General features: G+C 50.6%; 1 protein-coding gene across 2 annotated transcripts in view; it reads right to left on the bottom strand.

Annotated features, from left to right (window-relative positions):
• Positions 1–21881, bottom strand: part of ABCC6 (ATP binding cassette subfamily C member 6) — a 70888-nt gene that overhangs the window by 34018 nt on the left and 14989 nt on the right. For both annotated transcript variants that reach the window (XM_025370498.1, XM_025370497.1), the window contains exons 8-14: positions 18017–18220; positions 16642–16819; positions 12644–12805; positions 6007–6099; positions 3388–3591; positions 2048–2191; positions 750–837 (exon numbers count right to left, since the gene is read on the bottom strand). In XM_025370498.1, the coding sequence (XP_025226283.1) occupies positions 750–837; positions 2048–2191; positions 3388–3591; positions 6007–6099; positions 12644–12805; positions 16642–16819; positions 18017–18220 (1073 nt within the window). The remainder of the gene's footprint in view (positions 1–749; positions 838–2047; positions 2192–3387; positions 3592–6006; positions 6100–12643; positions 12806–16641; positions 16820–18016; positions 18221–21881) is intronic.

Raw genomic sequence — 21881 nt, 5'->3', positions numbered from 1 at the left:
AGACTGGTACCAGTCTGCGGCCTCTTAGGAACTGGACCATACAGCAGGAGGTGAGTGCAGGGCAGGTGAGCAGAGTGTCATCTGTGTTTACAGCCACGCCCCATCACTCCCATCACTGCTTGAGCTCTGCCTCCTGCCAAATCAGCAGCAGCAATAGCTTCTCATAGGAGCATGAACACTTGCGAACTGTGCATGCGAGGAATCTGGGTTGCGTGTTCCTTATGAGAATCTAATGCCTGATGATCTCTCGCAGTCTCACATCACCTCCAGATGGGGCCATCTGGTTGCAGGAAAACAAGCTCAGGGCTCCCACTGATTCTACATTATGGTGAGTTGTATAATTATTTCATTTTATATTATAATGTAATAATAATAAAGTGTACAATTGGAATGTGTTTGAATCATCCCCAAACCACGCGCCTCACCCTGGTCCATGGAAAAACTGTCTTCCACAAAACCAGTCCCCGGTGCCAAAAAGCTTGGGGACCACTGTGTTAGAGTGTTCCCTCTTGTACACCCAGGATGGCACGAAGTGGGTGCTCGATGAGTGGTCGCTGAACGGCTAGCAGAAAGAACAGAAGCACGGTGCCTGTTTCCAAGTGACACGCAGATGGCGTGATCTGCACGTGCCATCCATTGCGTGCAGCCCCCATCTGCCCCCATGCTGATGCTGGCTTGCCATTATGGGCAGGGGCAGCCCCCACATCCCCCATCCCTCCCACACCCCTCCTGCCAGACCCAGCACTCACAGCTTCCAGAGGAACTTGAGTCCACGGCACCAGGGTCAACTTCTTCCAGGCAGAGGAAGGTGACCAGGCGGTCAAAGGACACCCGGGCCTAGGAAAGCCGAAGCCCCAGGTCAACCAGCAAGAAGAGCAAAGAACTCGGACTTTGGGTGTCGGTGTCTCAAGATGTGTGGCAACAGTTTCCTGTCTACCAAGCTCTCTGCACATAAGCTCTGTGCACAGGAGGTGTGAGGACAAAGTTTTCTAGTTCATGGGAAACGATGCAACCCCAGTGGTGACCTTGATGGTGGCGATCTCCCACCTCCTCGCTCCTACTAATCAGTGACACTGGATCAAGCCAGCTGCCATTCTGCAGACAAGATCTGGGAAAAGGATGGTGGCTTTTCCAGTAAGATTATCGTCATTATGTGGAACAATTTCAAATGTTGTCCACCTGGGGGCGCTCTCTCAGTCACAAACTCATCTTTGGGGAAGAAAGAGACCAGTCGTTAAAACAGAGATTCGGTCAGGTGCAGGGGCTCATGCCTGTAATCCCAGCACTTTGGGAGGCCAAGTGCAGGAGGATCACTTGAGGCCAGGAGTTCAGGACCTGGGGAACATAGCAAGACTCGTCTCTACAAAAAATTAAAAAATGAGCTGTATGTGGTGGCCCACGCCTGTAGTCCCAGCTACTCAGGAGGCTGGGAGGTGGAAGGATCACATGAGTCTAGCAGTTTGAGAATGCAGTGAGCTGAGATCGCACCACTGTACTCCAGCCTGGGTGACAGAGTCAGGTGCCCCTGTCTCAACAAACAAACAAACAAATAAATAAATAAGGCTGGGCACAGTGGCTCATTGTAATCACAGCACTTTGGGAGGCCAAGATGGGCAGATCACCTGAGGTCAGCAGTTCAAGACCAGCCTGGCCAACAGTGAAAACTCATCTCTACTAAAAATACAAAAAAATAAATTAGCTTGGCATGGTGGCATGCACCTGTAGTCCCAGCTACTTGGTTGACTGAGGCAGGAGAATCACTTGAACCCGGGAGGTGGAGGTTGCAGTGAGCCGAGATCAGGCCACTGCACTCCAGCCTGGGTGATAGAGTGAGACTCCATCCTAAATAAATATTTATTTATTTATTTATTTATTTATTTATTTACCTCTGTTCTTGCCCCTACTTGCCTTTTTTCCAGCTCCACACCATCCGTCCCCTCCCACTCTGTCTTCCCTCTCCTCTGCAAATGGCAGGCGTAGGGAAGCTGGAGCCAGGTGTAGCCCACGCACTCTCTCAGGATGGCTCCAGCCCCTGTACCCACCTCACCTGGACGAGGGAGTGGATGGAGAAGGGCAGGAACGCCTGGGCCTTGTTGAGGATGTTGAGAACTGTGAGAGTCACAAAGGCTTTCTCTGCATCCATAGCATTCTCGGCCACCAGAGTGTGGACAGCAAACACCACCAGTGCGACCTGGGGGGGTCGGGGTGGGGGAACACATGGGGCCACAGTGAGACACGCAAGCATGGATACGGCAGCCCAGGCAAGCTGTGGTGCCTGCAGCGTCCATGTGGCCCACCTGCCGTGTCCGCCATGTGCTTCCCTCCATAGATCCCACTCCCAATGCTGCTAACACATGTCCTCTCCTCAGTCATAAGCTACGCAAGGTCTTTCCAAAGACACAGTGCATTGCTAAAGGCAATGAGTGTGCAGCCCCGTGGCTCTAGGCATCACTAGAGCCTAGGAGAGAACCTAATGCCTCTAGGTTCCAAGCATTGGGGGACAGCAGAGATTCTGATCTTGGCAGCACTGTTGTTATTCTAGACATGGTGGAACTTGTGATTCTAGAGTCCCTTGGAAGATGACTCTACAGTTGCAGCAGGAGCAGCACTTGAGGGCTCTAAGTGTCGGTGCCATTTGTGGTCCTTTTTTTTTTTTTTTTTGAGGAGAAGAAGTGTTGTTCTGTGGCCCAGGCTGGACTGCAGTGGCATGATCTTGGCTCACTGCAACCTCTGCTTCCCGAGTTCAAGTGATTCTCCTGCCTCAGCCTCCCAGGTAGCTGGGATTATAGGCGCCCACCACCACAACTGGCTAATTTTTGTATTTTTAGTAGAGACAGGGTTTCGCCATGTTGGCCAGGCTGGTCTCGAACTCCTGACCTCTGGTGATCCGCCCACCTCGGCCTCCCAAAGTATTGGGATGACAGGCATGAGCCACCGTGCCTAGCCTATGTATCAAAATTTTTAAAGTTGTGGTTTAGGAAGGTTGTTCTGACAGCAATCTGAAATAAATTACAGAATGGCAGGACAAGGATCACGTCCAGTGACAGGGTGGCTATGGACATCTGCTGGCCAGCATCAGGGAAGACACTCAGACCCAGGATTCTAACTCTGCCGCCCCTCCTGCACCCTCCTCCCCACATCGGTAGAAGCCTGGAATTCTCTCTGAGAGTTCAGCAGACTTTATCAGCCACTGCCACCTTTGCTAGAATAATGTGATTAATTAGTTCTTGCAGAAGACAGCAGGGACCCTGAGAGAACAGGATCCTGAATGAGTGGGTTTTGACGGACAGGGTGGTAGGATCTGGGGGGCTCCACCTACCTCACCCTGCCCCCACCCCCGCACTCCGTCCCCAGTGCTGCTCAGCATAGAGACTAGAGTGACGTCACCAGAAATGTAGACACTTGGAAGGACACCAGCGACACAGAGAAGAGGAGGCCGGAGGTCCGCAAGGCGCCCAGCTCCTGGCCTCGGATGCCCAGGACTCTGTCCAGAAAGGCTCCCTCCCAGCCATGGAACTTGATGGTCTTCGAGTTCCTGAGGATGGAGCTGGTGAGCCGTGCTCGCAAGTCCTTCTGCCTCATTTGCTCTTCCTGGGATCAGAGGGAAAAAGAGAGATGAAGACAGGGACAGATGAGAATTCTTCCCTGCACCCTGACAGCCACCCTTCAGCAAATCCCATTCACTTTGCCAAGCTGCGTCCTAAACCTGTCTGCCTCTCAGCGTCTCAGTCCCTCAGTCCTGGTCCAACCACCATCATCCTGTACCTGGACTTCTGCAGGATCTGCCTTGGGACAATGCACCTCACGGAGGAAGCCTCTGATGCCCGGAGAACAGAGGCAGCCTGAGCCCACCCAGGTATGGCACTGTCAGGAAGGCTACCTGGAGGTGGTTGATGCCCAAGTTACATCTGTTTTTTTAACCTTTTACATTTTTTGTGGAGTTGGGGTCTCGCTATGTTGTCCAGGCTGGCCTCGAGCTCCTGGGCTTAAGTGATCCTCTGCCCTCAGCCTCCAAAAGTGCTGGGATTACAGCCTGAGCTACATCTTACATGACCAGGAGGTGGGTGCTGAGCAGGCAGAGGATGCGGGGATGGAGCTGAAGAGGGAGGGGAGGGGTTTGAGAAAGGGGGGCAGCAAAAACCCAGGCACAGGGAATAGCATGACTCAGAGGACACTCAGTGTGGCCAGAGGAGCACGTGAGCAGGGTCACTTGGCGCTTTGCGGTCAGGCAGAGGAATTCGGGGTCCCCTGTGCTTCACCATGGGGCGGGGGGTGGGGGTATCATCAGAGGGGCAGCTGCCTGGAGAAGGTTTTTCTTTTTGAGACGGAGTCTCACTCTGTCGCCCAGGCTGGAGAGAAGTGGTGCGATCTCGGCTCACTGTAACCTCCACCTCCTGGGTTCAAGCGATTCTCCTGCCTGAGCCTCCTAAGTAGCTGGGATTATAGGCGCACGTCACCACACCTGGCTAATTTTTGTATTTTTTAGTGGAGACAGGGTTATGCCATGTTGGCCAGGCTGGTTTTGAACTCCTGACCTCAGGGGATCTGCCCGCCTCGGCCTCCCAAAGTGTTGGGATTACAGGTGTGAGCCACCGTGCCCAGCCTAGAGTGTTTCAGAAGAGGCCACTCAGGAAGATGGAGAAACAGCCCAGGTGACAGACAGACGTTGGGACAGCTGGGCCAAGAGAGGAAATAAGTTCCTTCCCTCCATCCCCCATCCCTCCCTCTCTCTTTCCCGCCTTTCTTTCCTTTCTTCCCTATCTCCTTTCTTCTTCCGTTGTTCCCTTTCTTCCTTCTCTCTTTCGTTTTCTTTCCTTCCCTCCCTCCCCCTTTCTTCCTTCTCTCCCTCATTCCTTCTCTTCCTCCCTCAATTCTTTCCTTCCGTCCTTCCCTCTGTCCTTCCTCCCCTTTCCTATCTTTCCTTTCTTCCCTCCTTTCCACTCCTTCCCCTCCCTCCTTCCTCCCCTCCTTTCCTTCTTCCCTTCCTCTCTCCTCCCCTTCTTCCCTCCCTCCTTTCTTCCATAGTTCACAAACACAGTAAGTATTGAGAACCTTCTGCCTGCCAAGCACTAACTAGATGCTGACTCTGCCACAGAGAGTAGCCTGTGCTGTTGCAAAGCTTCCAGTCTAAGGAGAACAACGTAATCAACCCCTGCCAGGTGCTTCCTGCGGGGCCCTGTAGGATGTGGGAAGTGCTGTGCGGGGGGGGGAAAAAAAAGCAAAAATGAACGCAGGGCAGGCACAGGAGAGGCTGCTGCTGGGAGGAGAGGGACGGACGTGCTGTTTCCTGGCCGGAGGGTGGCGAGGGAGTTGACGGAGGGTCTTCGGGAGGGAGGGTGATCCAGGCAGAGGGAACAGCTAAAGCGAAGGCCTGGAGGGATGTGTGAAATCGGGCAGGTTTGAGGACGGGGGATGTGGGGGAGAAGGCAGGGAAGGGAGGGAGAAGGGTGGAAGGTGAAGTTGGAAGCCATGAGGCCAGTTCAGGGTGGGCCTGGTGGGCCACTGTGGGTTTTTGGCTCAGTCTGAGGAAAATGGGGCCGCTGTGGGTCTGAGTAGAGGAGGGGTGCGATGTATTCGGTTTGCACAGGTCTGCTCTGGCTGGGAGTGGAGAGAGGCTGAGGGCAGAAGCGGGGAGTGAGCCAGGGGCTTGCTGCTATGACCTGGGTTAGAGACCATGGGGTTTGCAGAGCCTGCGCTGGGAAGGGTGACATTCTGGATGCATTTTGAAGGTGACGCCAAGCAAATCTGATGACAGATGGGAGGTGAGAGAAAAAGGCATTGAACTGACCCAGGGCCTGTGGCCTGAACACTAGAGGGAAGGAGCCACTGTCCATTGAGATGGTGACGGGAGGGGTGCAGGTCTGCATGATGGGCAGCTCATAGACGACAAGAACAAAGCCAGACACGTGGGCTCGCACTCAACTCTTCCCTCCCCATCTCCCACACCAGGACCTGTGGCGTCCTCCCTACTTCCTGCCTGGTCCGTCCCTTTCCCCAAAGCCGAACCTGATGGTGGTTCCTCTTCTTGGTGATGAAGAAATTCAGAGGGAGGAGGCTCAGGAAGACAGCGATGGCAGTGAGGGCGGAGGGGCCCAGGAGCTGGGGACAGAGGGGGCAGGATGTCAGGAGATCCCAAGGAGCACAGCTCTCAGAGGCATGTGAACCAGAGCACCTCCATCTTGAATAGGGGCTGGGTAAAATGAGGCTGAGACCTACTGGGCTGCATGCCCAGACGATTAAGGCATTCTAAGTCACAGGATGAGACAGGAGGTCGGCACAAGACACAGGTCACAAAGACCTTCCTGATAAAACAGGTTGCAGTAAAGAAGCCGGCCAAATCCCACCAAAAGCAAGATGGCAACGAGGGTGACCTCTGGTTGTCCTCACTGCTGCACTCCCACCAGCGCCATGACAGTTTACCAATGCCATGGCAACATCAGCAAGTTACCCTATATGGTCTAAAAAGGAAAGGCATGAACAGTCCACCCCTTGTTGAGCATATCATCAAGAAATAAGCATAAAAATGGGCAACCAGCAGCCCTCGGGGCTGCTCTTACTGTGGAGTAGCCATTCTTTTAAATCTTTACTTCCCTGAAGAACTTGCTTTTGGCCGGGTGTGGTGGCTCACGCCTGTAATCCAGCACTTTGGGAGGCCGAGGCAGGCAGATCACCTGAGGTCAGGAGTTCAAGACCAGCCTGGCCAACATGGTAAAACCCCGTCTGTACTAAAAATATAAAAATTAGCTGGGTGTGGTGGGCACCTGTGATCCCAGCTACTCAAGAGGTTGAGGCAGGAGAATCGCTTGAACCCGGGAGGTGGAGGTTGCAGTGAGCCATAATCGCGCCACTGCACTCCAGCCCGTGTGCCAGAATGAGACTCCATCTCAAAAAAAAAAAAAAAAAGAAAAAAGAAAAAACAAAACAACTCGTCTTCACTTTATGGACTCGCCCTGAATTCCTTCTTGCGCAAGATCCAAGAACCCTGTCATTGCATCTGGATCAGGACCCCTTTCCTGTAACACAACTGCAGATCCCGAAGGTGGTCAGACTTGGGTCTTAAGATGGGGATGTCAGGGAATCTGATAAGGGCAGCCACCAGGTCCCAGGGATCTGGGCTCATGGGGGGCTGCTGTGACAGGAGATGCCTGCTGAAGGTGGGGTCCTTCAATGTCAGGGAGGGGAATGGCCCTCTTACATGACGGGGAGAGGGTTATATTCAAGACAGATCGTGCACACACACGAGTGGGACTGGGGGGTGTTCCCAGCCACAACGGTAAAGTTGAGACCTATGGAATCAGGACCTGGTTCAAATCCTGACCCTGACACTTGTGAGTGTGGCCTTGGGGCAAGTCACCTCCTTAAGGTGCAATTCCCTTGTCTGCAAAATGGGAATAGAGTTGTTCTCATTTGGCATTTTCTCTTACTACGTTTAATTATTTTCCTAATCTTCATTTCACCCCTCATGAGGGTTGTCAGATTTAGCGACTCATCATACAGGATGCCCAGTTACATTTGAAGAGAAAGAGTGAAGAAGGTTTTAGTCTAAGTCTCGTGCAATATTTGGGACATACACTGAGAAGTTCTCCCGTTTGTCTGAAACTCATACTTCACTGGATGTCCTGTGTTCTCCCTGGCAACGCTGCTCCCCAAATTGCTGGGATTACAGGCATGAGCCACCGTGCCCCAGCTGGTCTCGTCTGATTTTTAGCAGTGGTGGGGTCAACCTGATCAATTGCCCTGAATTTTCCCATGCTCTTCCTCTCTCCCTCTCTTTCTTCCTAATGATGACATTTATGTACTGCTCATCAAGCACTGAGTGCCTTATGGTGATTTTGGGATGGTTACCTTCCCCCTCTCAGCTTTGGTTCCTGTATGTGGAAAATGTGGAAGTGGGGCTAGAATAAGTGATTTTTAAGTTGCTGTGACTTTCTGAGATTCCTTCACAGGTTATTTGGACCCATTCTCTCGACGAACCCCACCCCAACTCCAGTCTGTGTGCCTCAGTTTCCCCTCTGAGTCCTTAGGAACACTATTTACTTTTTTTTTTTTTTTTTTGAGATGGAGTCTCATTCTGTGAGCCGGGCTGGAGTGCAGTGTCGTGATCTTGGCTCACTGCAACCTCTGCTTCCCAAGCGATTTTCCTGTCTCAGCCTCCTGAGTAGCTGGGATTACAGGCGGGTGTCACTCTGCCTGGCTAATTTTTGTATTTTTAGTAGAGATGGGGTTTCACCATGTTGCCCAGGCTGGTCTCGAACTCCTGACCTCAAGTGATCCACCCGCCTCAGCCTCCTGAAGTGCTGGGATTACAGGTTTGAGCCACCCTGCCTGGCCTGGGAACACTATTTTCTAACCTTGGGCCAGTTTGTTTCATTTATGCAGCAATGGCGCTACCTAGTGGCTCAGTGGAGAAGTGCCCAGAGGGTAAACAGCAGCCCACAGCAGGGGTTGGAAAAACACTCAAAGGAATGTGAGCGGAAGATGAACATCTCTGTCTGGGGGAAAAATGGTATCATTAAACTGTAGCAACTGCAATGTCCACTCCTTCACCGAGATCTCACAGTGATGTTAGGAACTGTCTACCAAGAGGCAGGAAAAGTAATATGCAAAGTAACATGCAAAGTAACATGGTTGCATTACCTATGGATGTCTTGTTGGTCTCATCTAATTTTTTTTTTTTTTAATGGAGTCTTGCTTGATTGCCCAGGCTGTAGTGCAGTGGTGTGATCTTGGCCCACTTCAACCTCTGCCTCCCAGGTTCAAGTGATTCTCCTGCCTCAGCCTCCCTAGTAGCTGGGATTACAGGCACACGCCACCACGCCCGGCTAATTTTTGTATTTTCAGTAGAGATGGGGTTTTGCCATGTTGGCCAGGCTGGTCTTGAACTCCTGACCTCAAGTGATCTGCCGGCCTTGACCTCCCAAATTGCTGGGATTACAGGCATGAGCCACCGTGCCCCAGCTGGTCTCGTCTGATTTTTAGCAGCAGTGGGGTCAGCCTGATCAATTGCCCTGAATTTTCCCATGCTCTTCCTCTCTCCCTCTCTTTCTTCCTAATGATGACATTTATGTACTGCTCATCAAGCACTGAGTGCCTTATGTTGTAATTGCTAAGCACCTACCTATTGTTTGCAAGGCCCTGGAATACAAGGTGAAGGCATTGGGAAAGGTCCTGGCCCCTTGTCCTAGCAAAAACAACCATATGCATGAGCATTCGATTTTTTTTGGAGTATTCAACAATTATGATCAAAATGCCATTAACGGTTTTTACAAGGCCAGGCACGGTGGCTCATGCCTGTAATCCCAGCACTTTGGGAGGCTGAGGTGAGCAGATCACCTGAGGTCAGGAGTTTGAGACCAGCCTGGCCAATGTGGTGAAACCTGGTCTCTCCTAAAAATACAAAAATTAGCCAGATGTAGTGGCGCACGCCTGTAATCGCAGCTACTCAGGAGGCTGAGGCTGGAGAATCGCTTGAACCTGGGAGGCGGAGGTTGCAATGAGCCGAGACTGCCCCACTGTGTTCCAGCCTAGGCGACACAGTGAGACTCTGTCTCAAAACAAAACAAAACATCTTTTACAATTTTTAGAAAGAGGGTCTTGCTCTGTCTCAGAGCTCAAATTCAGTGGCATGATCATAGCTCACTGTAACCTTGAATTCCTGGGCTCAAGTGATCCTCTTGCCTCAGCCTCCTAAGTAGCTATGACTATAGGTGTGCACCACCACCGTGTCCAGTTAATTAAAAACAATTTTTTAGGAGATTGAGACCATCCTGGCTAACACGGTGAAATCTTGTGTCTACTAAAAATACAAAAAAAATTAGCCGGACGCGGTGGGCTGAGGCAGAAGAATGGCGTGAACCTGGGAGGCGGAGCTTGCACTGAGCTGAGACTGCGCCACTGCACTCCAGCCTGGGCTACAGAGCAAGACTACATCAATAAAAAAAAAAAAAAAAAAGAAGAAAAAGAAAAAAAATTTTTTTGTAGAGACAGGATTTTTCTGGTTGGTATGTTGCCCAGGTTAGTCTTAAACTCCTGGCCTCAAGCAATCCTCCCACCTCAGGCTTGATAGCCATTATACGTTAAACGTACCTAGCCAGGATTCAGGCATGGTGGCTAACACCTATAATCCCAGCACTTTGGGAAGCTGAGGCATGCAGATCACTTGAGGCCAGGAGTTCGAGACCAGCCTGGCCAAAATGACAAAACCCCATCTCTACTGAAAATACAAAAATTAGCTGGGTGTGATGGTGCACACCTGTGATCCCAGCTACTAGGGAGGCTGAGGCATGAGAATTGCTTAACCTTGGGAGGCGGAGGTTGCAATGAGCCGAAATTGCACCACTGCACTCAAGTCTGGGCAACAGAGTGAGACTCTGCCTCCACAAAACAAACAAACGAACAAACAAAAACCTAACCAGGGCTCTGTAAACCATGGCATATAGTATCTATATGGGAGACATATGGATCCCTCCACCTGTTTTCATAGAGCCTATGAGCTGTACAAAAATGTTTAATAGTTTTAATATTTTTAAATAGTTGAAAAAAATCAGGCTGGGCATGGTGGCTCATGCCTATAATCCCAGCACTTTGAGAGGCTGAGGTGGGTAGATCACTTGGGGTCAGGAGTTCGAGACCAGCCTGGCCAAAATGGCGAAACCCCATCCCTACTGAAACTACACAAATTAGCCAGGCGTGGTGGCAAACACCTGTAATCCCAGCTACTCGGGAGGCTCAGGCAGGAGAATCACTTGAACCCGGGAGGCAGAGGTTGCAGTGAGCCGAAGTTGCACCATTTCACTAAAGCCTGGGCAACACAGTGAGACTCTGTCTCAAAAAAAAAAAAAAAAAAATCAGAAGGATACTATTTCATGACATATGAAAATGATATGCAGTTCAAATGTCAGCATCCATAAATAGAGTTTTACTGGAGGAATACCTTGCCTATTTGCTTAGTATGGTCTACGGCCACTTCTGCACTCCACGGGCAGAGGTGAATATTTGCAGGAGAGACGGTATGGTCCCCAGTGTAAAAAACATCTACTGTCTTGCTCTTTATGGAAAAGTAACTAATGATAATATTACAAATACCTACAGGGTGCAGCTGTGTGTCCGGCGCTGTTCTACGTGCTTTCTATGTATGGCTCGTTAACGCCTCAGCACCTCTGGGGCAGGGGTGCTCCTGTTAATTATGATCCTCACGTTGGAGACAAGAACAGGAGGCAGAGAGATTCCTTGCACAGGGATTCGTAAGGGGTCAGAGGCAGGATTTGAGCCTAGGCAGTTCCCAATACAGAGTCTATTTTTATTTTTATTTTTATTATTTATTTTTGGGAGACAGAGTCTCACACTGTCACCCAGGCTGGAGTGCAGTGGCATGATCTCGGCTCACTGCAGCCACCACCTCCAAGGCTCAAGCGATTCTCCTGCCTCAGCCTCCTGAGTGGCTGGGATTATAGGCACCCGTCACTATGCCCAGCTAATTTTTGTATCCTTTAGTAGAGATGGGGTTTCACCATGTTGGCCAGGCTGGTCTCAAACTCCTGACCTCAAGTGATCCACCCACCTGGGCCCCCTAAAGTGCTGAAATTACAGGCACGAGCCACCGCGCCTAGCCCAGAGTCTGATTTTAATTTAGAAAAAGAAAACGCTATACCACAAAGTTAAAGGAATGAAGTTGGAAAGCAAATGTTTTGTTTGTTTGTTTGGTTGTGTCCTGATGGCTACTTTGTGTCTTTTGAACACGAAATAGCAATTTTTTCCCCCTAAAATGTTCTCTTCTTGTGTTTTGTGGATGGTGGTTGTGGTGGTGCCCCAGGGTTACTGGTAACTTCAAAACATGGTTAAGTCGCCTACTGGGTACCCTAATAGCACATGGGGAAGTGTCAATGTCATCATCATCATCGCCATCGTTCTACAGAGGAAACTGAGGCCCAGAGAGGGTGAGCTTCCTGCCCAAGGTCAAGTGAAGGTCATCCTTATTGAAGACTTTTCCCATTATATCAGCCAATAGTAGGCAAATGGAGACAGGATTAGAGGAGGAGGAGAAGGAGGAGATGGGGGTGGAAGGGGAGGAGAAAAAGGAGGAGAGGAAGAGGAAGAAAGGGACTAGAAGGAGAGGGAGGAGGAGAGGGAAGAGGGGAGGGAGGAGGGTAGAAGAGAAGAGGGGAGAAGGGAAGAAGTGGGAGGGAAGATGATAGGGAGCAGATAGGGAGAAGAAGGTGGAGCAGGAGACCGGAAGAGGAAGAGGAAGAGGAGGAGGAAGGAGGGAAAGGAAGGGGTGCAGGAAGAGGAAGAGGGTACGTGGGCAGAAGGTGGGGGGATGCAGGAAGAGGGAGGGTGAGGGAAGGGGTGCAGGAGGAGGGGGCCGGGGCAGGGGGAGTGGGGAGGAAGGCTTGTAAGATTCTACACCAGGAATGGAATCCAGGGTGATGAAGGCAGGACAAGGGTGAGATCTTTCATGTGCCTCTCTCACACCAACCTGGTTCTCCCACAGCCTCAAACTTGCCCTAATCCTGGGGTCACAGCGGACCTCTTCCAGCCTCTTGAATGCTAAGTGAGAAGGAGGAAGGGTGGGAGTGGGGAGGAGGAGGGGGAGAAGGAGGGGTGGGGGACTCCGTTCAAATCCCGTCTTCCTCCCCTCGTGCACCTGCCAGAGATAGACGAAGCAGACCACGATCCAGACAAGAGGCAGCCACAGCCCGTTGAGGTAGAGGATGCTCTCAGTCAGCCGCTGCACATCCACGGACACCAGGTTGACCACATCACCCACCGCACTGGCCTTTCTGGAGCCACTGGACAGAGCCAGGACCTGGTGGGTGGGCGGAAGGAGAGAAGTAGAGAGGGGAGTCTGGGGCAGAGGGACATCCCAGGTGGCTTCTCCGCCCACTGAGCCCCACTTCACGCGTCTGTGAGGTGGGTGAGTAAAGTCTCTTAGGCCAACCTCTCAGGGCTGTTTGAGGATCCACAGAGACGACAAAAATGAAAATCCTCCAGTATCCCTAAAGCACAGGAGACGTAATAATGAATAACACGCACGAAAACACCAGATGAACATGGATAATGGTGGTCATCTGCCCAGTGCTCACCATGTCCCAGGCACTGTGCTAAATGAACAGCCTCATCATGTCTGGGGCGCTCACAGCCGTGAATAGTACCAAGCAGGCACTACCATATTCATTCCATCTAATGCCAGGCCAGGCACAGTGGCCCCTGCCTGTAATCCCACCACTCTGGGAGGCTGAGGTGGGAGGATTGCTTGATCCTAGGAGTTCGAGACCAGCCTGGGTGACATAGCAAGACCCAATCTCTACAAAAACACTTAAAAATTAGCCAGGGGGTTGGGTGCAATGCCTCACGCATGTCATCCCAGCACCTTGAGAGGCCGAGGCAGGCAGATCACCTGAGGTCAGGAGCTTGAGACCAGCCTGGCCAACATGGTGAAACTCTGTCTCTACTGAAAATACAAAAATTAGCCTGGCATGGTGGCAGGCACCTGTAATCCCAGTTACTTGGGAGGCTGAGGTAGGAGAATTGCTTGAACCCAGAAGGCGGAGGTGGCAGAGAGCCAAGATCAAGCCATTGCACTCCAGTCTGAGCGACAAGAGCAAAACTCCGTCTTGGGGAAAAAAAAAGAAAAATTACCCAGGCATGGTTGTGGTGTGCCTGTGGTCTCAGCTAGCTACTGGGGAGGCTGAGGTGGGAGGATCACTTGAGTCTAGGAGGTTGAGGCTACAGTGAGCCATGTTGGTGCCACTGCACTCTAGCGTGGGCAACAGAGCAAGACCCTGTCTTTAAAGAAAATGCTATGGATAAAATGCTCTCTATCATTCTCTCACCAAGGAAAATACCATTTCCAGTTAAATTAAGACATGTAAGAGACACCTCAATTTTGGAAGTATTAGAGTGAAAAAAAAGGTGAGACTAGAATCAATGAAATGAACACTTACTAATCCCATTCTATGCTAAAGAAACTGAGGCACAGAGAACTTGAGCAACTTTCCCAAAGTCTCAGGCCTTGTAAGCTCCTACACAAGGAATGGAACCCAGGGTGACGAAGGCATGACAAGGGTGAGACTTTTCATGTGCTTCTCTGACACCAACCTGGTTCTCCGGCAGCCTCACATCTGCCTTAACCCTGGGGTCACAGTGGACCTCTTCCAGCCTGTTGAATGCTAAATTCCACATGTAGTCCTCTCTTTGTGACTGTGTGAGGGAGTGAAGAAGTGATCCAGGAATGACTGGGCATAGAAATTCTCCACTTAACAAATCTTCGAAGAGTGCCCACTGTGTGACTCACACTGAGCTGGGAACTGAAAATACAGCTGTGAACAACAGAGACCAGGCTTGCTCTCCCGGGACTGGAGTTTGAGGTGGGGAACAAGGCTCTATAATAAAGATTTATATTACTGGCCGGGCATGGTGGCTCACACCTATAATCCCAGCACTTTGGGAGGCCGAGGAGGATGGATTGCTTGAGGCCGGGAGTTCAAGATCAGCCTGGCCAATATGGCGAAACCCCGTCTCTAGTAAAAATACAGAAATTGTGTATACAAAAATACAGGTGCTGTTGCGCACCTGTAATCCCAGCTACTCGGGAGGCTGAGGCAGGACAATCGCTTGAATCTAGGAGGCGGAGGTTGCAGTGAGCTGAGATCGCACCACTGCACTCCAGCCTGGGTGACAGAGTGAGACTCTGTCTCAAAAAATAAGACAAAACAAAAAGATTTCTATCACTCATGCTTTAATGGCAGTTATGATGAGTACCATAAAAAAAGCAGCCAAGGCTGGGCACGGTGGCTAACGCCTGTAATCCCAGCACTTTGGGAAGCCGAGGTGGGTGAATCACCTAAGGTCAGGAGTTTGAGACCAGCCTGGCCAACATGGTGAAACCCCATCTCTACTAAAAATACAAAATTAGTGGGACATGGTGGCACACACCTGTAATCCCAGTTATTCGGGAGGCTGAGACAGAAGAATTGGTTGAACCCAGGGGATGGAGACTGCAGTGAGCTCAGACTGTGCCATTGCACTCCAGCCTGGGCGATGAGAGCAAAACTCTGTCAAAAAAAAAAAAGAAAAAAAAAAAAAAAAAAAAAGCCCAGAGGTTAGAGAGGAGGGATCTGATCTCATTGAGAGATCAAAGAAGGCCTCCCAGCAGGTGGATGGGAAAAAGGAAGATCAACGCCTGCTCACCTGCTCGCCTGCTCAGGCGGCCTTCCTCTTAGGCTCAAGGAAATGTGGACTCTCAAGGCAGGATAGGACACACCCAGCACTGGCATGCTCAGGGAACATGAGCCTGGGACATAGCACTCTGGCAGGACAGCATAAAGAGCTGCCCTCTCGGCCATCCAGGAGCTGTTCCCTCTGTCCCCTCCTCCCCTAGGTGACAGCTCAGGTGTCGGGGAGCGAGACTTACATGGGATGGGACCTGCCCTGGCTCAGATGCTCCATACCCCACAAGAGCCAATAGCTCTTGCAGCAGCAGTTTAGGGACTTAGCTTCTTAGTCCCCTGAAGGGACAAGAGCCACTGCACCAAGAGAAGTCGAAAGCTATGGCCTCCAATCAGGTATTCACAGTCAATGGACAGAACTTCCAGCCCAGATGCAATTTTTTTTTTTTCAGATGGGTTCTTGCTCTGTTACCCAGGCTGCAGTGCAGTAGCACGACCTCAGCTCACTGCAACCTCCACCTCCCGGGTTCAAGGGATTCTCCTTTCTCAGCTTCCTGAGTAGCTGGGATTACAGGCATGTGCCACCATGCCTAGATAATTTTTGTATTTTTAGTAGAGACGGGGTTTTGCCATGTTGGCCAGGCTGGTCTTGAACTCCTGACCTTAAGTGATCCGCCTGCCTCAGCCTCCCAAATTGCTGGGATTACAGGTGTGCACCACTGCGCCCAGCCTAGGGGTCATTTTTACTACAAGCAGTATTATCTGGGAACATAGTTGACAGGCCACCTTATCAGAAGGTTAAGCCTTTATCCTCAAGGGGGAATGAGTGGAAGTTAAAATTAGGCTCAAAAATTAAAATTAGATTAGGGAGAGTGGAAATGGTGTCTAGACAGTGAGAACTACAAAGGCCCCAAGGTGGGTGGGTGCCTGGAATATCTGAGGAACTGAAAAGAGACCTGTGTGACTGGAGGAGAGTGAGCATGGGAGGAGGTGGGTGTGTGTGTGACGGGATGAGGTCAGAGAGTTACCTCTCAGATCACACGACACCTTACAGAAATAACTAAGGAGGTGAGGCAAACCACTTGAGGCCAGGAGTTTGAAACAAGCCTGACCAACATGGCAAAACCTTTTATCTACTAAAAATACAAAAATGAGCCAGGCGTGGTGACACGTGTCTGTAGTCCCAGCTACTCAGGAGGCTGAGGCAGGAGAATCGCATGAACCCGGCAGGCGGAGGTTACGGTGAGCTGAGATTGCACCACTGTACTCCGGGCTGGGCGACAGAGTGAGACTCTGTCTCAAAAAAATAAATATATATAAACAAAGAGAAATAACTAAGGAAGTGAGAATGTATCCTGAGTGACTCTAATAAGTAAGGACTGAATGCATTCTCAGCTGCTGGTAACATTATCATCAGCTCAGTGATGTTGCTTTTCCTGGTCTGGGAGGACTGCACTTGTCCCCCAGGGCTCACCTTTCTGTACACCAGGCCGGTGATGGCCGACCGCAGCCTCATCTGCAGCACCTTGAGCCTGTACATGTTCTGCTGCTCAAACAGCGTTTGCAGGCAGGCCGAGAGGAACATCAGCACGGCGAGGAGGTAGCCCTTCCAGGCTGGAGGCTTGGGATCACCAATGAACTCCAGGAAAAGGCTTGCAGGGGAAGGAGGGAGAAGGTACAGCTGGTGAGAGGAGGTGCCCACGGGTGTGGCCTTTGCCCAGACCAGGCCAGGTGTGGAGGATCAGTCGGTGTGGTTGACTTTTTTGCAATAATGGTCTCCGTTATTTCCCCCACTGTCCATAATACTCCTTTTCAATCTGACTGCAGCTCCTCAAGATCAAGAGGTGGAGTTTTTGTCCCCACTTGTTATGGGCTAAATTGTGTCCTCACAAAATTTATATGTGGAAGCTCCTACCCCCAGTACCTCTGAATGTGACTGTATTTGGAAATAGGGCCATGAAAGAGGCAATGAAGTTAAAATGAGGTCATTAGGCTGGGCCCTAATCCAACCTGACTGGGTCCTTATAAGAAGAGAAAAGGTAGACATACAAGGAGACACCAGGGGGCACACACAGAGGAAAGATCACATGGGGACACAGGGAGGAGGTGGCCAACTGCAAGTCAAGGACAGAGGCCTCGGATGGAACCACCTTGAAGATACCTAATCTCAAACTTCCAGCTTCCAGAATCATAAGAAAATACATTTCTGTTGTTTAAGCCATTCAGTCTGTGATGCTTTGTTATGGCAGCTGAGCAGACACCACTTGAATCTGGGCTGGCTACAAAACTAGCTTTGGCCAACAGAGTACGGTGGAGGTAAAGCCATGCTGGCTCTGAGCCTAGGCCTCGAGAGAAAATGTGGCTTTTGGCCTATTTCTTAGAACCCTCCCAAGCAGCCACATGAACAAGTCTGAGCTAGCCTTTTGGAGGATGGGAACCCACATGGAGCATAGACAGCCATCCCAGCCTCAGATACACAACTGCAGGCACATGAGAAAACCCAGCCAAGAAAACAGGAACCGCCCAGCTGAGCCCAGCCCACATTACTGACCCACATTACCATGAACTAAATAAATGAATGTTTGTAATTTTAAGCCACTCACATTTGGGGCATTTTACAGCAAAAGCTAATTGATGTAGTCAGGTAAGTACTGGCTTATTTGCCCTTCTGGGGGTCAGTCACTTTCTCATTAAGCATTTCCCTTTCTCAGTATCCTTCTCACCCACCCTCCAGTGTCCTGAGCACCAGATATATAAGCAGAGGCAGGAGAGCTGAAGCCCCCTGGCCCTGGAAGGATGCCACTAAGAGACCACCCACCTTAGCAGGGCACTTGAAGTCTGAGACTCACCTGAGCAGCTTGGGGACAGTGAACCTGAAGACATCACTGATGACGAGGCTGAGGGTCCCCAGGAGGAAGGTAGAATGGAACACCTGCCAGATGGCCTTCAGCAGTGGGCCCCACTGGCTCCCTTCTTGCCGTAGGAACGGCTCAGTATCTGGAGCCTCCATGTCACTGCTGCCTTTCCTTTTAAATGTTGTTGCCTTGGTGTGCCTTAGGGGAGGGAAGAGATTGGCTCTGAGTCCCATTTTATACTCTCAGCTGCCAGCAGCAGGGCCAGGCATTAAAGGGTTATTTTCCAAACAATGGAGATGGGTGGGTGTGGATCCAGGCTGGCTCCCTCACCCATTCCTCCTTATCACCCTGAGTACCCACTTAAGAGACAATCACAGGAGTTGGGGGCATGGCAGGAGGGCACTCTGAGGCCTCTTAGATGGCCATGGGAAAGCACATGTGTTGAGCACCTACTACGTGCCAGGCACTCCCCAGCCATCCTAAGACCCCTGAGAAGCCAGGTGGGTAGACTTTGCCTGTGTTTTCCACCAAGATGTCCCTAATATCAAGTCCAGCTCCTGCACACAGTAGGAGCTCAATAAACACTTGTCAAATGAATGGGAAAAACAGATTGAGTGACGTGTGCAAAGGGCCTAACGAGAGTGCCCCCTGCACATACTGTTACAAAAATTTATAGAAGGAAGGAAGGAGCTTGGCTGGGTGGACAGAACTTGGCTTTGGAGCCAGGAGACTGTGATTCCAATGCCTGCTCTGTCTCCTCTCCTCTAAGCCTTAGTGTTTCCATCTGTAAAGTGGGGTCGGGGAAGAGTTGACTGCGAAGTTTTCTTTCTGGCTGGAGTTTTTGCTCAGTTCTATTCAAGCTCTTTGCCCCAGAGAATCAGTGTGTTTAGCCTGCAGGCTCCATAGCAAGCGTTTTCCTCTTCTGCAGGTCTCACCTCCCATCGAGGAAGATGTCCAGATTAGTGGCTGATGTCTGGTCTCTGGACTGAAGGCCATTTAGTGCAGATCTCACAAATGACGGTGGGGCAAGGCATGGGCATATGCATGAGTGACATGGGCAAGGTGTGAGTTGGGGGATACAAAAGGGAGTGGTAGAGGCCGGGCACGGTGGCTCACACCTGTAATCCCACCACTTTGGGAGGCTGAGGTGGGCGAATCACCTGAGGCCAGGAGTTCAGGGCCAGCCTGATAGCCTGAGCAACATGGAGAAACCCTGCCTCTAATAAAAAATACAAAAATTAGCTGGACATGGTGGTGGGCGCTTGTAGTCCCAGCTACTTGGGAGGCTGGGGCAGGAGAATCGCTTGAACCCGGGAGGCAGAGCTTACAGTGAGCTGAGATCGTGCCACTGTACTCCAGCCTGGGTGACAGAAACAGACTCTTAAAAAAAGAAAAAAAAAAAAAAAAGAGAGAGAGATAGGGACTGTAGCAAATTGAAGACTGCACACGTTGTCCAATGCTGTAGACTCTACCCAAATCCAATCTAATACTGCCTTGTGAAGATGTGGCCTAGGTTTGCCAGATCTACTTCGAGACCAAGATTCCAGATTTTTATTTTTATTTATTTGTATTTGTATTTATTTTTTGAGACAGAGTCTCACTTTGTCGCCCAGGTTGTAGTGCGGTGGTGCGATCTCAGCTCACTGCAACCTCTGCCTCCCAGGTTTAAGGGATTCTCCTGCCTCAGCCTGCCGAATAGCTGGGATTACAGCGCTCACCACCACACCCAGCTAATTTTTGGATTTTTAGCAGAGATGGGGTTTCGTCATGTTGGCCAGGCTGGTCTCGAACTCCTGGCCTCATGTGATTTGCCCGCCTTGGCCTCCCGAAGTGGTGGGATTTCAGGTGCGAACCACTGCGCCCAGTCTAGAATTCCAGATTCTTATGGGATTGCTCCAAATTTTAAAATATTGGCAACTTATTAAAAAAACAAAACAATACAAACAACCACAAAGGCCCATGTGCGCCAAACATACCTTGGGAAGCTGACTTGACCAGCAGGTGGCTGTTGTGTGACCTCTTAGGAGGGCACCCTCTCCCTTCCCCCAGTGATTGCAAAATACTTCAGAAAGGAAACCAAAGTTCTCCGTGGGTGCAGTTGGTTGGTTCAGAAGCTGAGCGAGCCTGGTCTTTGTATCACCCCGTCTTTCCCCTTTCTTTCTGTCAACTGTTTATGGCAGGATTCTCAAACAGTTCTGGAGAATGTTTCTACTGTTTAGTTCTAGTGGTGGGTGACCTGTCATTTTCATGTTGGTGGGGATGCCGGGACTTGGCAGAGGTTCCTCCCAGAGCCCCCGTGGACTGAATTCTGCCACTTCTGTAAAATCATTTAAAGGTAGAGGATGAGTCAGGTGCGGTAGCTCACACCTGTAATCCCAGCACTTTGACAGGCCAAGGCAGGCAGATCAGCTGAGGTCAGGAGTTCAAGATCAGCCTGCCAACATGGTGAGACCCTGTCTCTACTAAAAAAATAAAAAAAATTAGCCAGGCGTGGTGGTGCACGCCTGTGGTCCCAGCTACTCAGAAGGCTGAGACAGGAGAATCACTTGAACCCAGGAGGTGGAGGTTGCAGTGAGCCGACATCATACCACTGCACTCCAGCCTGGGTGACAGAGTGAGACTCTGCCTCAAAAAACCAACCAACCAACCAACCCAGTGAAGGGGTTCCAGCAAGCCATGCCTGGGGTGACAGAGAGAAGTGATGTTTTGGTTCGCTCACACTACTTACTCTGTTTGGAAAAACACATGCCCTTCCTTTGTGGGAACAGCCCCTATCCTCTTCTGTGGCTCTGAAGGGACCACAGTCATGGAACCAGCCTTCTGAGTATGGGATTGGCCCCTGACAGGCACGTGACTCCAGCCAGGCCAATTAGAGGCCTTCCTTGGGATTTTCTATATGGACGTTAAGGGAGAGATGCTCTCTCATTCTGTTGGGGTTTGCTGAACTTGTGTGGGAAGGGATAGGCCTTATGCAGAGACCAACACATAGATAATAGTTGGGGTGGGAGAGGAAGGGAGAGAATCCTGACATCATGTGAGTCCCCGGATCCAGCAACACCTGAGGCTAGATCCTCTTACTATGTGAGCCTGTAGTATCAGTCTCTCTCTCCTCTCTCTTAATGTGTGGGATTCAGCCATCTGCAACAACTACCACACAATCCCAGAGTATGCAGGGAAACCTAGTTACTCTTCCCACAGAGCTAACTTACTTTTTTGTTCTGTCTCCTGAAACACCAAGCTCTGGTGAGGTTAAGCAATGTGTCCAAGGTCATCGCTATTCGAAGGCAGGGCAGCATTTAACCCAATTTTATCTAATCCTATGTTGCAGGCTAATAAAGCTAGACCAGAATTTCTCAAATGAGGCATCCCAGGCTCTAAGGGCTGCAGAGAAGTTTCCAGAGATGCCACTGAGGGCAGGAGTGGACACAGTGGATAACTCCAAAGATCTCAACACCCTCTCGATGACTAACAGTGCTTGAGCACTTCCCATTCGCAAGACATTTGCAAGTTCTTTTCCATAAACCATCTTTTTTTCATCCCCATAAGCTATGAGCTGGGGCTAACGACATCCGCACTGAACAGATGAGAAAACTGAGGCCCAGGAAAGGAATTGCTCAGGTTATACAGTAAGTGAGCAACTGCCTGCATGTTATGAGTCACCTCCCAACCCTCCACCCCAGCCTTAAAATACCTCTTCTGTTTCCGCCTGTCATTTTGCCATGAGTTTCCTGTTTGTGGGAACCTGTGATGCATTCTGGGAGGAACCGTATATTGAGCCTGATCAGCGGTTACTACTTAGTGGGATCAGTTGGAAGACAAGGTGGGGAGGCGGCAGGGCAGCAAGAGTAGTGTTGGGGGC

This window comes from Theropithecus gelada, chromosome 20 (genome assembly GCF_003255815.1).
Source record: "Theropithecus gelada isolate Dixy chromosome 20, Tgel_1.0, whole genome shotgun sequence".
Lineage (NCBI taxonomy): Eukaryota > Metazoa > Chordata > Mammalia > Primates > Cercopithecidae > Theropithecus > Theropithecus gelada.
Note: the sequence above shows the minus strand (reverse complement) of the source record. Positions and strands in the feature narration are given on the sequence as shown.